Raw genomic sequence first — 17,595 nt, forward strand, 5'->3', positions numbered from 1 at the left:
CGGCTTGCAGGATGCTCGGGAAGCCCAGGGAAGGCAGGTGTTCCTCCGGGCTGCTGTGCCCACGCCAGCTCACTACCTCCCCAGGCGTTTGCTCTGCTCCGTGGCGTGCAGGGGAGCCCTCCGGTCTCAGCTGCTCCTCCGGGCCGCTGTGCAGCAGGGGCCCCAGGGGCCCACGCCAGCACTCCACCTCCCCACGCCTTAGGTCCCTTCCTCGAGGTGCAGAGGAGCCCTCTGGCCTCTTCAGTGGTTGGGGTCTCACTGGCCTGGCTGGCGGCTTTTTACCTCTCTGGCCCCGCCCCTTGGCTTCCAGCCAGGTGGCTCTTTAGGGCCAGGTGCAGCCCAGCAAGGCTCTGGGAGGGGCGCCTCCCCTTCGGGGTCAGTGGGTGGCCACTCCAACCCTCTACACGGGCTCAGGAAAGGACCAGTCCCCTTGCGCTCATAACGCTATCACCAGACTGGTCAGCAGTCCAATATTTTAGGCACAGATGGTGGGTGCTGTTAAAAAAGAGAGAGTTTCTGGAACTGGTGTTCTTTGAGATGTGTTGCTCAGGCCCATTCAGCGCTAGTGTGTGTGCTCACCACATACACGGGTGCCAGAAGCAGTACAGGGAAGATGGGTCAGGCACCCCCTGGAGTGGTGTGCATCTGCTATATGCACCTCTGCCCTCCCCTCCCCTCTTAATTCCTTCTTGCTGTGCTATATAGTGCAGCAAGTACGCGCCGGCTCCTCTAAGAGACAGCTCTTCCAGCACCAGTGTATGTGGCCAGTGTCACGTTACCGAATTGGAGGGAAGCAGCCAGATCGCTGCTGCACCCCTAGGTGGGGGTGTTGGCCCCAGAAATTGGTGTGGGGGGAGCCATGTGGGGTGTTGAATGGGAGATTATTGTTTGTTAATCTTATGTACACTATTTATGTGAGTATATAATGTCTGTGTGTGTAGGTAGGAATCTGTAATCTGTGTGGAAGCTGAATATTTCTGTGAATGTGGTTAAGCATGGCTATGGACAGGCTGAGTAGCAAAGCCCTGTGGAACAATGGCTCTCAATAGGCTATGGACACACCCAAAGAATGGGATTTGTCACCTGAGGGCAGCCAGCAGGAAACATAGAGTTTGGCCTCTGACCAGGTGACTTGCTGCATACAAGAAGAGGCCAGGAAGGGAATAAAAGGGGCCATGTGGTCGAGGCCATTTTGTTCTCAGCTCAGCACTTCATCCCAGAGGCAGCACTGCAGGGATTGAAGAGCCCGGAAGACCTGTGAACCCATCCTGATCGTAGGATGTGCAATAAGAACTTTTAACCAGCAGCTGCAACATCTCTGCTAGAGCCTGCATCGAGAACTGGGAGATTCGGTGCATATAACGTACTGTACTTTAATAACCTTACTCTCGGCTTTTCTTTCTTGTAATAATAAACCTTTAGATATAGATTCTAAAGGATTGGCCCAGCGTGATTTGTGGGTAAGGTCCAGAGGGTAAATTGACCAGGGATCTGTGGCTGGTTTCTTGGAACCGGACAGAACTTGTTCGGGGTAGGTGGGATTGGGTGCTAGGACCCCCCACCTGTGTATGAGGCCTGGGGCCATCTGGGGCACGGATATTGCTGGGGTGTCGGAGGGGTTTTGCTCGGGAGGCTTCAGGCAGGCAGCTGAAGCGCTCTGTGGGACTGGTTTGTGGCCTGTGTGGAGAGGTCGCCAGTCGGGGGCTGTAAGGAACCCCGGATTTGAGCAATTCGCCCTGAGCGGATGCCCGCAGCTGTGCCCAGACACGGCCCGGTCCGTCACAGCCAGCACTCACACGTGCGCAGAGTGGACACGAGCAAGCACTTGAAGAACAGCAGAAAATGAAGTTGGAAGCCCATGGAGTGACGGGATGGAGAGAACAGCATCACGGGACTGCAAGCAAGTGCCCGTGATGTACTATGATCCGTTCCAAATCTCCCAGCAGCACAGGGTAGTGAGTGGCAGTGGGATAGCTGCCCACAATGCAACGCTCTCTCTGTTGACACAGGAGCACCGACTGCGAGTGTGCTCTGCAAACACAAGGTGCACCAGTGAGGCAGCTAAAGCAGCAGCTGGTCATTGATGTAACTTACTTTATACAAGGCCTTAGTATGTGAATTATTTCTCTCCATGTGTATCACTTTGAGAGCTGGCTGAGCACTGCAGAAACCTATTTGTAAGCATTCAAATCAAATTAGTGAATTCACTCTCATTACATAAGAACATAAGAATGGCCTACTGGGTCAGACCAAAGGTCCATCTAGCCCAGTAGCCTGTCTGCCGACAGTGGCCAGCACCAGGTGCCCCAGAGGGGGTGGACCGAAGACAATGATCAAGCGATTTGTCTCCTGCCATCCCTCTCCAGCCTCTGACAAACAGAGACCAAGGACACCATTTCTATCCCCTGGCTAATAGCCTTTTATGGACCTAACCTCCACGAAATTATCTAGCTTCTCTTTAAACTCTGTTATAGTCCTAGCCTTCACAGCCTCCTCTGGCAAGGAGTTCCACAGGTTGACTGCACTGTGTGAAGAAGAACTTTCGCTTATTAGTTTTAAACCTGCTATCCATTAATTTCATTTGGTGTCCTCTAGTTCTTCTATTATGGGAACTAATAAATAACTTTTCTTTATCCGCCCTCTCCACACCACTCATGATTTTTATACGTTTGTGAACCTGTCACTAGTTTACTGTGAACTTTGGTGCAAGCCATTTTTGTTGATTACAAGGATGCTGGAGGAAAGTGAAATCACACCAAAGCGCATGCAATGCTTTTCATGGGGAGGGTCATGTCAGGTGTGTCTTGGGCACGCCTTGGTTTTATTCCTGACACAGTCCTCCCAGCAGAATCTTCATCTGATTGAAATGATGAAATACCTGCATAAGTAACAAACAACGAGCCACCAAAGCCACTTGCTTACCAACACTCCATTGATTCAAACTCACAGAAAACGTTTGTGGCACATTCCAGAGCAACAAATTTGTGAAAATCAAAATCTATTTGTGGAAAAGTGGCTGAGAAAAGAATAGATTTTATCAAATTAACAGCCCTTAGCAGAGGGCACGGGGCTGCTGAGTCTATGTACTAATCTATCTATCATCTTCAAGGCATTTCTCCGGCCTGCGGCATGCCGTCATCCTGTCTGTGCCTCGCTACTCAATCGCTACCTTGCGTGTTTCCTTCATTATGCTGGAGCAACATTACTGAGGAGGACAAAAGTAGGAAGAGGCAGCAAGGAAGGAAAACCAGGAACAAATGCTTCAAACTTTACAATTCACATTTATTTTGAAAAAATGTTTTGTTAAAAATACTCCTACAAAGGCATCGGAGCAGCAGGTTCTGTTTTGTTTATAAATACATCTGATTTATTTTTTTTCTGAGTAACATCCAAAGATGTTTGACGAAGCCAGGGGAAGCCCTGGTTGGAATGGAAGACACACACCCCTGTGTTACGAGGACCTGCAGGCTATCTCCTCATTCACGTTTAAAAAAATACAAATACTGTCATGAAAAGCGTTCCAGTGTCAACAGGGCCGCAGCCAATGGGCAGGGCGAGAGAGAGCAGGGTTGGAGCCCACCAGATAACAGGGTCAGTCCACGAGGCCAGTGGTGGGTGGCTCATGAGCAGATGGAGCATTGATGAGGTATGTGCTGTGTGCAGCCATGAGGGCTTCACACCCCAAGCCAGGAGCTTCTGTGATGAAACAGAGGCCAAACCGCCTTGCAGCCGCTAGGAACTAGGAACAGAGCAGAATGGGCCACGCCCCCGTCCCTCGAAATGTCAGCCCCACTTGAGAGCCCTTCCGGCCCCGGGCCCGTGCTAGGGGAGAAGGAAACCCCCAGGGTCACGCAGAAGCAAACAGATGCCAAGAGGCAAGCGGAGACATTGCCCTGTGCTCACAAGCAAGTACCGCAGGGCTCCTCACACCTGCCAGCCTGACCGCTGGGCACCAAGGCTCCCTTGCAGAGGGCAGGCAGTGTCCCCTTTGCACGGCCCGCCCTGGCCTCTGGGTGCACTGGCCCAGCAGCAGGGACGGATGCAAACTCAGCTGGAGGGAGACTGGTTGCCGTGGGAGCGGGACGCTCCCTTGGCTCTCTGCAGTCTCTCGGATGCACGCTGAGCTGAGACTGTCGTGCTATAGAGAAGGCCACTGAGTCTCCCAGCCTGGCCCTCGGCTTGCAATTGCAGGGCTCCTTCCCTCTGGGACTCACCATGTCCGACTGCCTCCCCGCCCCCCGCCCAGGCAGCGGGGAAGCCAGAGGTCTTAGCTGAGCTGTGGTCACACAGGAGAAGCCCGTGATACAGAGCTGGGACATGCAGAGCCTGCATGGCTGGGGCCACCAGCTAGGAAGGGCTCAGAGGTGCCCCATAAGCTCCATCCACCCTGCTATCCTGACACCCCACTGGGCTTCCTTGCAGGCCTGTCATGCAGGGCGAGAGGGGTTGCAGCATGGAAGTGACTATGGTTTGGGCAAAGCAGCCTGGCTTCGCCCTGCCTCTGCTTCCCCAGAGGGTCGGTGGCCTGGCCTGCACCACCGTTCGCTGTGGCAGCACCCGGCGCTTGCCTGGGGCCATCGTCCCGTGTCACTGCTCCAGCCATCCCGCGGGTGTGGCCCCCGGGCAGATTTACACCGGAGCAAGCCGGTCCCAGGGCTCCGAGCTTGGTTTTGTTTCAACTCTGAATGCAAGTAAGAAAAGAGGAGACCTGCTCAACTGGCAGTGAGGGGCGCGCCTGGGCTGTTTACAAACCCTCTTCTGCCCGATTCTCCGGCCGCTAGAGGAGGTAACTGGCTGCTCTGGCACAGGCCTCGCTCTCTCCCCCTGAGAAACCTTCCCAACAGCCAGGAGAAAGAAGAGGGAGCCATTTCCCCTCTCTGCTGCAGCGGGGCCCTGGCTACAGTGACGCCCCCCGGAGTCCCTTAACCCCGTTCCAATCCCACTGGCTCCTCTCCCACTCTTGTTCCTCAGCCTTGTTCCCTGGCAACTAGGGACCTTCCTTCTGAGCAGTCAGCAAAACCAGGCCCGGGTCTGATGCCAAATCAGAGCTCACAGCTCCACCTCAGCCCTCCCACATCCAGGCCTGGGCGTGCAGTGCTCCCACACAGCCTGTGGGGTTACCTGCCTGAGCCAGGCAGATGTGGGGGATTGCAGGGCGGGGTCTGAGGACTCTGAGGCTCCCTAGGCACCAGCACATGGAGCTATTCCAAAGGAAACCTGAGTGTGCAGCCATCAGAGCCCCAAGGCTAATACACCAGCCTCCCTGGCCGCCCCGCACGCCTCGCCCCAGCCCCACCACAGGGAGGTCACACACAGGCTGAGTCTGTTGCTTCACTCAGCAATTCCTCAGAGGCCTCATTCCGCATTTGGTTAGAACTGGCCAGAGGCGAGCAGGGCGGGGCCCTTTCACACGGGTTCAGGGGCTGCCTGGGCTGGGCTCTCGAGCGGGGCACGGCCGCCGGGACAGGCTCTCCTCCATGCCCCAGACATCCTAGAACAGTGGCCCCCAATGCGGTGCCTGTGAGTGCCATGGCGCCCGCCAGGGCATTTACGTGCACCCACCGAAACATCTGGGATGGCTCTGGCCCCGGCACGTGGCACATGCGTGGTGCCGGCCTCGGATGTGGGGTGCCGGCCCCGGGCGCGTGGTGCATGGGCGGCCCGTGCTCCGGGCGCGTAGCACACGCACGGTGCTGGCCCTGGGCTCAGGGTGCGTGGGAGGCTCCCACCCCCGGGCGCGTAGCGCATGAGCAGCCCCACCCCCGGGCGCCTGGCAACTGAGCAGCCCTGCCCCGGGCGCCTGGCAACTGAGCAGCCCCGCCCCGGGCGCCTGGCAACTGAGCAGCCCCGCCCCGGGCGCCTGGCAACTGAGCAGCCCCGCCCCAGGCGCCTGGCAACTGAGCAGCCCCGCCCCAGGCGCCTGGCAACTGAGCAGCCCCGCCCCGGGCGCCTGGCAACTGAGCAGCCCCGCCCCGGGTGCCTGGCAACTGAGCAGCCCCGCCCCGGGCATCTGGCAGCCACGAAAGGTTGGGGACCACTGATCTAGAAAATATTCCACCAAATAGCCACTTCCCACCCTGCCCTGGAGGGCTCCTTTAGTTCTCACCCCCATTATTTGGACTAAGGGCAGCTGGGCGAGAGCAGCTTGGGCCCCTACGTCAGCATCCAGTCCTGCTGCAGCACCTGCTGGTTGCCATGGAGATGATTATGACAGGCAGCAGCAGCCGCAGGCACAGCCGAGCTGTCGGGAGGGAGGGATGAAGAAACTGGGGGAGGTGTCCTGGGGCCCCCAGGGACGCATGAGCCACTGGCTATTGTCCAGACCCGCACGGACCAACCATCCCTTCCCTTCGCCTTTGGAGCAGCCCCGCTTTGGTCACCCCTCCCTCTTCCCTGGCTCTCTTTTACCATCTAGACGGGCCCAGCCTTGCGGGTCTGTCAGCTTCTACAGCAGCTTCCCCACGCAACGACTGTGTCAGCAGCCAGGTGTGCAGCACTTTCCTCTGCCTTATGCAACCTGCTCACCGGCAAATGGTTCCCCTCTCGCGTAAGCTGGCGCAGATCTGGAACTAGTGCAGCAAAGCCACCAGCGCTAGCCTAAGGTACAAGGGCTGAGGGAAGAAGCCCTTGTACCTGCGGTGCACAATGAGCTGATGTCACTACACAGTGGATTAATGCTGTTGTGAGTAGCACACCCAGCGTCAGGGGAAAGCCCAGGCAAAAAGATGAATCCCTGAATGGCAAACCAACGCCCCCAGCTCCTACATCTGCACCTTCCACTGGGGCTTCCCATTTTATTTTCCCTTTACCCCAATAGCTCTTGGCTGGTAACCCTACGCACAGGGCCGAGGGTGAAAGCTCGCATCCTCCAGCCTGCTCTTTCTGGGCCTTGCTCTTTAGTCATGGCACCTACACCAAGGGGGGGTCATTGCTGGACTTTTTTATTGCTATTTTCAACACAACTTTGGAATTGCGACTTGGTCCTCCTACCCGACACCCCCATTCCTGAGGCAAGGTGGGCTCTGGCAGCTGTAAGATGGACAGGGAAATGCTGGAAGAAGAGAACCCTAGGTCTGGAAGCTGGGCTGGCCTGCAGGAGGGGAACAGCCCAAACTACAACAAGCTGACAAGCTCAGCAAGATAGAATTGCTAAAGGCACGCACATGCGTGCAGAACCGTGCCACGGTGTCACTGTTTCTTCTTCACTTATCTGCTTGCTGCATGAAGCTGATTCCTGCCACTAGAAGAGCCGTTTGGAATAGCAGGTTTTGCCCCATGAAATACAGCTGCTGAGTGGCTCTCTCTGCTGTCTTCAGGGCAGGCCCTGCCTTCAGGTGCCCTCCGAGGCAAAGGGAGGGTGGGAAACACCAGACACGCTCCTCACATCCTCAGGAAGAGCAAAAGAGCTGCCGCCGGAAGCAGCGCATTATTAGTTCTTTCCATTTCTGTTTTATTCCCCGCTAGGCCCATATAAACTGTCACAGTGATACCTGGTATTAGCAGACTAGAACACATGCTTGTCTGGTATTGGCGCCAGGTGAATTTGGTCCATGGAAGAAATGAGGACGTGTTTCTTTTGGCCTTGTATGTAGCTGCCACAGCCCAGGCCAACAATGACTTCCTCTGCTCTGGACAATCCCTGCTTTCACAGTGGTGGGGACAGGCAGGTCACGTGTAGGATGCCAGCTGGATGATGGAGCAGAGATTTAGCGCACTAAGACCGAACATCTCCCGGTGGACATGATCGTAAGTTCACCCCAGGCCCCGTCCGAAGGTGCCCAACTCAGAGGACTGCAGCCTGCCCACAAAGCTTACTGAGTTCATGGAAGCGTGAAATCGATGGCACTGAACAATCAAGCATTTTCGGGGAGAGACAATGGAAGCGCATCATGTGATCATTCCAGATGGCTGCTCCATTGGAATTTGCTGGTGGGTTTCCTACAGAGGCAGCTCCTCACACGTGGAACGTTCTTTGTGCATGAAGCCGCTGCTTGACTATGGCTGTGGCTTAACACAGCCCTGTGCCTCCCTGCCCCGGGGAGGGCACTGCGCAGCCTCATCTGGTACCTTTGGGTGACACTGAAGCCTTCTCCGAGGTCAAGTAGCATCTGCAATGGGAGGGAGGGATGTGGCATGGAGGCATTTCTCTCTGCTCACCCCTCAGTACAGAGTGCGTAGGGAGGGCTCCAGTTTCCCAGTCCACCCCGGCAAACACTAGGAACGCTCCAGCTGACAGCCCTGAAACTGTGGAACACTAATCAGGGACGGGGCCATTGTACCCACACCAGCTGCATACACGGATAAAGACTGAGTCGACTGTGCGTCAGCACACAGTCCTGCCAGCTGACACGGCCAGGCCCGGGCTTTCTTTGCTTTCCCTTGCGTGTTACTCACCCTTAATCATGAGCCTCCAAGCCAGATTCTACTCTCAGCGAAACCCGGAGCAATGCCGTTAGCTCTAGCAAGGCCACTGAGAACTGCGGCCCATTGTCCATGGCCCAGCCCAGGTACAGGGGGTCCTGTTTGGCTGCCCGTGCATGTGGACACCAGCCCCGGGAACTATACTCACTTCAGATGAACAGAGCTTTGAGAAGCAGATGTGGGATTTCAGGCTCCTGCTGCTATTCCTGTGCATCAAACAACCAGCGAGGACAGAGCTAAGCAGCACGCGACCCAAAGCTCACTGGGACCTGTCTCAGCCAGGTTTTGTCTCAGGTATTTTGTACATATTTATGACACTCCAGTACAGACCTGCATAGCCTCGCAGGGTGGAACAAGGGCTCTTGCACATGCTTTGCCCTCTCGGCTTATGCCATGCCAATACCAGCTCCCTGCACAGGTTGGCACAGCCCCGTGCCACTGCCATCCAAAAGGGTTCCTGTACAGCTGCCATGGCGACAGAGGGCACGGCCGTAAGCCTGCAGAGTGACACGGGGCATGCAGGGGCTGAGAGCAAATCCCAGCGTTTGCCCACGTGCTGCCCTATGACTTGCTGGGTATTTACACGGCCCAGGGGGTTGCTCTGGAAAGAAAGCCTTTATTTCAGCGCTGGCTAGCCCACTGACTCACTGCACAGGCCCTTGTCTGGGGAGAGCCAGCCTGCTGGGACGCACTCGTTGATGAGTTTTCACTTTTGCTGACTGGAGTCCCCTAAAGGCGGTGGCTGAGAACGAAGCCTTTGGCACATGAAGCACCTCCTGAGGCAGGAGGCGAAGCATCTGGCTACATCGAGAGCAGCCGCATTGCGCTGGGTTTCACAGTGAAGGGCTTACAGCCAGCGTCCCACGCCAAGGAACCGCACGCCTGGGTATCTTCGGACGCTGGCTGCTGCACGAGCGCACCACGGCCTCGTGTGCTGCAGATGGCAGGACCACGCAGCTCTTCGGTCCTCACCTCGCTGAACAGTCCTGGGTCTCCAAAGGGCTCTGATCCTGAGTTGCGGAACAACCTCTCTGTCCCCATTCACAAACCCCTCTGTAACCCTGCCCCGCCCTGCAGTAGCAGCCCCAGCTGGGCCGGTGGATCCCCAGCAGCTATAAAGAGCTGTCAGGCAATGGAAATACAAATAACAACCGAGCACACAGGAGGAAACATGAATATCAAAAATCTTGCCCTAGGCGCAGTGCAGAGCTGGGAAGCTGCAATTCCCCTGCACAAGGGGAGGGTTCAAGTTCTTAGAGATACAAAGCTGGAAATGTCAGTTCCTTTTCATAAAAAACCCAAGCAACCAGCCAACCAAAAACCAACCCCAACCCCAACCCCACAAATTGTTGTAAACAAACAAGGTCAAAGGACAAATCTCCAAACAACGACAACCGAAAAATAAATGGACACGTCAGTATTTGTAATCAAAAGCTACTACATACTGTACTGAGGGAGTCTTCGGAGAACAGGGCATTGGCAACTAGTGAGGAGACCACCAAAAGTCTTGTGCATATGATATGTGTGAGACGATGCCACTGGAGGGGTGGATGGGCAGACCCCTGGAAAAAGAGTCACTCACTAAACAGGTCCATGTCAAGAGAAAATAAGAGCTCTAAAAAGGATTGGTTTCCCATCCCCCACTCCCAATGGGTTCAAGGTTCCTTCTCGCCTTCAGGAAAAAAGACGCCTTCTCGTCTCCGTTTGTTTCTTTGCAGAAGCTGCCACTTTCCAGATGCACTTGGTCCTTTCCACGGCAAGAACTTCCCAGCCCTCTCTTCCCCTGGGATTTGCCAGCGGGGGGCTTTTAGGGACAACTGCTGACTGCAGAATGTCCCTGGAGCTGCCATCCCAAGGGAGAAAAGGAGGAGGCCTCCCATGTCTTCACTTGGCTTCCATCTCCGTGGCAGAGTCTCTTTGCTCCAGAGGTGTCTGAGCCTGCGGGAGCAGCCCTGTGCGAGGAGGAAAGGAAGGATCTGCTCTTTCATCTCCCTTTGCAGGCTCTCATGGATCTCAGAGCCCTTTTTGAAAATGCCATTGCTTTATTATTATTATTATTATTATTTTTAAAAATATTTCATAGTTTTTCCCAAAAGATTTGTCTTCCTGGTTCCCTTTTCCCATCGCTTAAATTCTAGAAGCTCTTGGCAACTTCTTGTCACTGTCGTTGGCTGTTTCCCCTGTTGCCACGATCCTTAGAGCAGCTGCCTGTCTCTGGTGAATGCAGAACACTCAAGAACTGGAGCTTGGACGTACAGGGGCAAAGAGGAGAAGGGCCTAGAGGAAGAGGAGTGTGAGGACGTGTGACCATCAAACCTCCACAGACTGGATCTGATTCATCTGGGCTCGCATCACTTGGATACTGTTCAGAATCTTCTTCTGATGTCCTGCTAACGTGACCCCCACTCGCAGAATGTCCCTTTAGAATAAAAACAAACACACCGTAAGGAGCCCTGTTCCTCCACCGACAAACTGCTCTGCTGGGCGAGCGGCACCCTTCCTCGGGGCACAGGAAGGGTTTCAGGGCTGCTTCTAGTAAACTAGCATGACAGATGTGACTGGGCTGGGCCTTTCACTCAGAGCCTCACTACTTTGCCAGTCTCCCTGTGTCTCCGGGCCTGTGCTGCCTCTTAGACAGCTGCAGTGTGCCCAAGGCAGGCTGTACCCAAGCTGCAGTGTGCCCAAGGCAGGCTGTACCCAAGCTGCAGTGTGCCCAAGGCAGGCTGTACCCAAGCTGCAGTGTGCCCAAGGCGGGCTGTACCCAACTTACAGCGTGCCCAAGGCGGGCTGTACCCAACTTACAGCGTGCCCAAGGCGGGCTGTACCCAACTTACAGAGTGCCCAAGGCAGGCTGTACCCAAGCTGCAGTGTGCCCAAGGCGGGCTGTACCCAACTTACAGCGTGCCCAAGGCGGGCTGTACCCAATTTACAGCGTGCCCAAGGCGGGCCGTACCCAATTTACAGCGTGCCCAAGGCGGGCCGTACCCAACTTACAGAGTGCCCAAGGCGGGCTGTACCCAACTTACAGCGTGCCCAAGGCGGGCTGTATCCAACTTACAGCGTGCCCAAGGCGGGCTGTACCCAACTTACAGAGTGCCCAAGGCGGGCTGTACCCAATTTACAGCGTGCCCAAGGCGGGCCGTACCCAACTTACAGCGTGCCCAAGGCGGGCTGTATCCAACTTACAGCGTGCCCAAGGGGGGCTTTACTCAACTTACAGCATGCCCAAGGTGGGCTGTATCCAACTTACAGCGTGCCCAAGGCGGGCTGTATCCAACTTACAGCGTGCCCAAGGGGGGCTTTACTCAACTTACAGCGTGCCCAAGGCGGGCTGTACCCAAGCTGTAGCGTGCCCAAGGTGGGCTGTGCCCAACCTGTGGTGAATTTGTGTGTGGGCACCAAGCACCTTCCCACCAGGACGGGGGCCAGTAGCTCATTTCACACAGTTGTTGCACAGCTGTCGGGCAGTAGCCACCTGTGCTCACGGCCAAGCTGCTGCATTTCCAGTGGGACAGGGGGGCTCATGCCCCCCGGCTAATCCTGAGTACTTCTGGCCAGGATTCCCATGGCCAGACCATCGGGGGTGGGTTACTATCAGAGGAGTCATGATTGTGAATTCTATCCTGGAGGCTGGAGGACGAGGTGGGCAATCATTTTTGACGGGGCCATTCTAAGATTTTGGAAAGTCATCGAGGGCTGCACCCTTCCATGCTATTAATGGAGGAGGTGCAGGATCCGGGATGGACGCTGGGGGAGGAGGGGGCTGGGTGCAAGAGGGGGCTGGGAGGGAGTTTGGGTGAAGCGGGCGGTTGTGACCTACGGCAGGGAGCTGGGTGTAGGTTTGGGATGTGACCTAGGGCAGGAGGGATTGTGATCTCTTGGGGGCAGGAGATTGGGGTGCCAGATCTGGGACGGGGGATGGGTGCATGTGGAGTAAGTGCAGGAGAGTCGTGCCAAGAGCAGAGAACCGCAGCGTGGCCACAGGCAGCCACATGTTAAAGCTGCTCTCTGAGAGCCAATGTGTGAGACTCCCAGAACAACGTGCACCGGAGCCTCAGGACTCTCCAGACTCTCACGCAGCATCTTCTGCGCTCCCCTCCAGAAGGACATCTGGTCGCATGGCCCTTCCCTCCCTTCCTGCACAGATACTGGTGCTCAGACTTCCAAGTCCCTTGATGAGACCACACGATCCAACCCTCTGCTCGTAGACTCGGTCTCTGTTCTCCTGCTGGACTTTGGGGGGTGGGCAGACCCGCTCAGGGGACTTTCTGCTCCCTCTTCTGCTTTCCAGCGGGCGGGCTGAGGAGCTCTCACCTGCCCTGCGGTGTCACGGAGCCAAAGGGCAGACGGGCAGAGGGCTTTGCTAGTTCAGTCCTGATTACGAACAACGCTCCACAAAGAGAACGGAGCCAGTTTGTCTGATGGGCTGCCCTGGAGCCAGGGGCCGTGGAAGCCCAGTCTAGCAAATGGGCTGCTGATGACCCAGGAGGCCAACCTGGTGGGGAACAAGGCAGGTTTCAAAATCTGCCTGGGCTAAGTCAAAACTGACCCATCTCCATGGAGCATTTCAGATTCCCGGGATCAGTGATGGCTCTGCACAGCCCAGGCATGGAGAAGGCTGCACTTGGGTCTGCTTTGCTGGGCACGCAGCAAACACCAGAGCGTTGGGGTCCCAGTGCTGACACTGTGCTCGCCTGCTTGGGCACCTGTGCTCCCCCTTGCCTGCACGGGCTTGCTCTGTGGCACACGCTGCAGCCTGTCGGCTTCCTCAGCCATCTCCAGCAGCGCAGGGAGCCGCTGCGGAGGCTCAGAACCGCCCGACGGATGTTCCCTGGCAAAACCCAACCCCCAAGGGCAAAGCTGCTTGGCTGAATGGGCTTCGGCTGAGCATCAGCTGCGAGCGCGCTCAGCCCCACCCACAAGCACTCCCGTACGGAGGGGCAGCTACCCCACGGGGTGATGAATCCTGCTGTCTCTGGCAGGGCTCCCACGTTTCATGCCCCTAGCCACACATCGGTTCACAGGAGCACCCACGTACTCCCACGGGATTCCAGCAGCCTGCTTGCCTACAAGCCTCCTGCAGCTTTGTCACTGCTGGATGGGGTGGGTTGTCTGGAGCAAACTGGAGACCGTCCCGGCTCTCAGAACCCTTTTCTGGGAGCAAGTGCTTGTCAGAAATGAACCCACTGGGGCCGTGGCCCCCCGAGGTGCGTCTACACGGCGCCGTTCTTCCGAGAGAACTAACGCTATTCCAGAACAACAGAGCGAGCGTCTACACAGCCACTCCGCTATTTCGAAACGATTTCAAAATAACGGGCGGCTTATTCCGAATCAGTAAGCCCCATTCCACGAGGAATACCACCTCTTCCGAATGAGCTATTTCGGAACAAGGCGTGGATGCTCCACCGCTGCTATTTCGAAATAGCCCCTCCCCAGGGCCATTGTAAGTTAATCTTCCCCAGAGCCTCCTGGGGCTCTCAAGCGAGGTAGCGCGTCTGTTAGGGAGGCCTGTCTTGGACTCAGTTTGAGGCCTCCCTGCAGTGTAGACGTGCTATTTCGAAATAAGCTATTTTGGAGTAACTCTTCTGGCCCAGCTTATTTTGAAATAAGTGTGCAGTGCCCTGTTTGGCTTGTTCCGCCGTGGCATTGTTATGGTAACTGTGAGTTAGGAAGAAGCCCTGCTTAGCCAGAAGGAGAAAACCAACCAGACAGCATGGGGATGGCTGAAGCAGAACACCCTGGATAGACAGGGACGCAGGTGGCGCACTGAAGAGGTTACGCAGGAACGGCAAAGGTTAGAAATGGCTGGGGAGGGTCTTTTCTTTTTCTGGCAGAATGATGAGCTTCATATAAAGCTCAGAGCCCCCAAACCCGAGAATGGCCAATTCTCACTGCTTCTGTTCGGTGACTGCAACTTACTCCATGGTCATCTGTGACACCGCGTCAAAGCTGGCAAAGCCGGCACTGGCAAAGCTCTCCTTGTACTGGCCCATCTTGATGGCATCCAGCCATTCATCCACCGTGTTGAAACTGGTGTAATCTGGGATTGTGCGGTCCAGTAAGGGGAGGTTAATCCTGAAATGGAGACGGAAAAGGAGTGGAAATTAGTGGCAGCCTGTGAAGGCCTTTCTTTACCCTTCGTTGGCATGGAAGGTGGGACAAATCCTCGAATGCCCCTGGAGCAAGTTCATTCGCTCTGTCCCTGTGTGGATGCCTTCAGCCACGTGTGGGCCAGCAGTACGGAGCGCGCGGGCAGTTCCTTTTCCCTCTCCCCAGTGATACGTTTAGCAGCTCAAATCTAGGTTGGTGGGGGGAGCATAAATGCTTCACAATGGCTCTTTGGTCTAGCAGAGCAAGGTCTAACATAACGGGACACGATGGCTGGAAACTGAAACGAGACAAATTCAGACTGGACAGACGGTGTCCCAGGGAGAGGAATTAACCCCCCGCTGGGACAATTTACAAAGGATTATGGTGATTCTTCATCGCTGGCCATTTTAAAATCCACACTGGATGTTCTACATCAGTGGTCTTCAACGCGGTGCCCGCGGGCGCCATGGTGCCCGCCAGGGCATTTGTGCGTGCCCGCTGACAACCTGGGCCAGCACCGCCCACGGCGCGCAGCTTGGGCGGCAGCGCCGGCCCCGGGCCCACGGCACAAGGCGCTTGGACGGCCCCAGCCCCGGCCCTGGGGCACATGCCGGCGCTGGCGCCAGGTGCAAGGGCATCCCCGTCCCCTGGCGTGCCCCCGGATGCGCGGCCCCGCCCCCCGGCGTGTGAGTGGCCCCGCCCCCTGGGCACCCAGCACGTGAGTGGCCCCGCCCCCGGGTGCCCAGGAGCCTCTAAAGGTTGGGGACCACTGTTCTACATAATCTGCTCCAGGAACTATGGTGGGGCCATCCTATGACCTGTGTTATGCTGATGGCCAGAGAAGATGATCACAGTGGTCTCCGCTGGCCTGGGACTCTCTTAAGCTAAGCCTAGGAATGGGGATGTGGTGTTAGCCCCAGCTTTGCCACTGATTTACTATGTGGCTGTGGGCATATCACTTTCTGTTTCTGCCTCAATCTTCCCCTCTGTGAAATGGGCACAATGGGGGGGGGGGGAGCCCAGCTGAGAGGAGCAGTAGAAATTAATCCAATTAGCGGATCCCACAAGGGGATTCCTAGTTCTAGGTGTCACAAAGCAGATCTGCGAGGATAACAACTTGGAATGACAAGTCCGTGGCCTTTGCAGAGTCACTCCCGTTGCACTGCCCACACACTCCTCTCTCCTGCCTACACCACAGCTCGTGGCTGCAGACCCTTCCAGCTCTTTGCAGACGTGATTGCAGAGCAGCAAGGGTGCACTTGACTGTAGATCTGGTGCCAGCCGGGCTAAGGGAGCCCCCTCCAGTGCCAATCACTTGGCTGCAGGGCTGCAGATGTCCCCAGCTCATCTGTCTGTCTTAGGGCTTACTGCCTTTGGTTTGCTCTGAGTGCCTGCGACGCCCGTACTGCTCTGACAAACAGGTCTGCCTGGGAACTGGCAAACCCGTGAGGGAGCCTGTCAGGGTGGCAGCGAGGAGGGCCAGGGAAGCACGTCCTCCCGGGGATGGGAGCTGGGGGCTTCTGCAAGGCACCGCAAAAAGGCAGTGTAGACGGGCAACAGGGGTTTCCTGCACAAGAAACCCCTGTGGCAGGGGTGGCCAACCCATTTAACAAAGAAAGCCAAAACAGCGGCGAAAACAATGCGAAGAGCTGCACCAGAATTGTCAAGCAAAAAAGGAGGCTGCCCCTTTAAGACAGCCACCATCTTGGGTGCCAGTTTTTTTAAAACCTCGCAGCTCCAACCAGGTAAGCCCAGGGAAGCCGGGGGCGGGGGAAGGGGAAACCGGCAGGGGCCATGGGGGGGGGGGGGCTCAGGAGTGGCTTCATGAGCCGCCCTTTTGGGGGGCAAGAGCCGCATACGGCTACCCTATGGCTAAAACATGGCCAGCAGAGCTTTCTTGCACAAGAGAGCGTCCACACTGCCATGGATGTTCTTGTGCAAAAGCACATGGCAGTGTGGACCTGGTCTTGCACAAAACAGCTCTTGTGCAAGAAGCCTGCAGTGTAGACGCAGCCTGAGCGCTCAGGACACAGACATGGATCGCTACTCCCAGCCAAAGGAAGCTGCGTTTGCTCCAAATACCAGGGGCTCTTCGGCTGAGTGCCTGAGATTTCACAGCCTGGTGCGACTCAAGGGGCTGCCAGAGATGGAGCTGGGTAGAAAGCGAAGCCCAGAGGCAAGAGCAGAGCCTACCCGGAGGAGAGGGGCGCCATGGCTTTCAGGCTGTTGGGGTTTCGGATCATTTTGTCCAGCGTGTTGACAATCTGCCCAAACTTGGGCCTGTGGTTCCGGTCCTTCTGCCAGCAGTCGAGCATGAGCTGGTGCAAGGCGTTGGGGCAGTCCATGGGAGGGGGCAGCCGGTAATCCTGCTCGATCGCATTGATCACCTGCAAGACAAGAGGCGGCGACAAGGTCAGTGGAGTGGGACCAGCCGGGGCAGCCAACGATCCCGTGCCAAAGCAGGGCTCGCTGAATGGGCATGGTCCGCAGGGACCAATGGGCATGGCCAGCCTGACACCCCAGGGCTCACACACTGACCTGGGATGTGCCTGAGCCAGCACGCGCAGCCCACTTGGTTGTGTGGAAATGAAACCCACTGCTAGAAAGAAACGACAAACCCTGCCCTGCTCCCTGGCCCCGTGCGGGGGATGAGCACCAGGCGCACACCTGGGTTACTGAACAGGGCAGCGCTGCCACGTGCCCCCACCCTCCTGACAGGGATTTCTGTTCCTCCATCGCCCTGGCTGCCAGCCTCGCCGTGCGCTGGTGCCCGCTTGCCAGACTGAGCTGCCCCGGCCGTGTCACTAGGCCGGTGTTTCGCAGCCTTTCTATGGAAAGTGCCCTTTCAAAACCAACGACAAGCACCCCGGCACCCACAGGTTTCAGACAATTTTTTTCTACCATTGCAACACATTTGTTTAAACAACGTAATCCTCGCCGGGCGGGTGATGAAATGTTTGGGTGTAAAAAGTACAAAAATAATAAAGCGCCGTAAACCCTCCCACCGCTGTCTTCGAATGGCAGTGGTGTAGGCGTACCCCCGGCCTTCTCTCCAGTTCCCCGCAGGGCACCCGGACCCCGGCT

General features: G+C 56.5%; 1 protein-coding gene across 2 annotated transcripts in view; it reads right to left on the reverse strand.

Annotated features, from left to right (window-relative positions):
* Positions 1-3,261: 3,261 nt before the first annotated feature.
* EPHB2 (EPH receptor B2) overlaps positions 3,262-17,595 on the reverse strand; it is a 269,656-nt gene continuing 255,322 nt past the window's right edge. For both annotated transcript variants that reach the window (XM_075906629.2, XM_075906628.2), the window contains exons 14-16: positions 16,705-16,898; positions 14,341-14,496; positions 3,262-10,840 (exon numbers count right to left, since the gene is read on the reverse strand). In XM_075906629.2, the coding sequence (XP_075762744.1) occupies positions 10,732-10,840; positions 14,341-14,496; positions 16,705-16,898 (459 nt within the window). In that variant the 3' untranslated portion in view covers positions 3,262-10,731. The remainder of the gene's footprint in view (positions 10,841-14,340; positions 14,497-16,704; positions 16,899-17,595) is intronic.

The sequence above is a fragment of the Pelodiscus sinensis genome, chromosome 24, assembly GCF_052426305.1.
Source record: "Pelodiscus sinensis isolate ZL-2025 chromosome 24, ASM5242630v1, whole genome shotgun sequence".
NCBI classification, from domain to species: Eukaryota; Metazoa; Chordata; order Testudines; family Trionychidae; genus Pelodiscus; species Pelodiscus sinensis.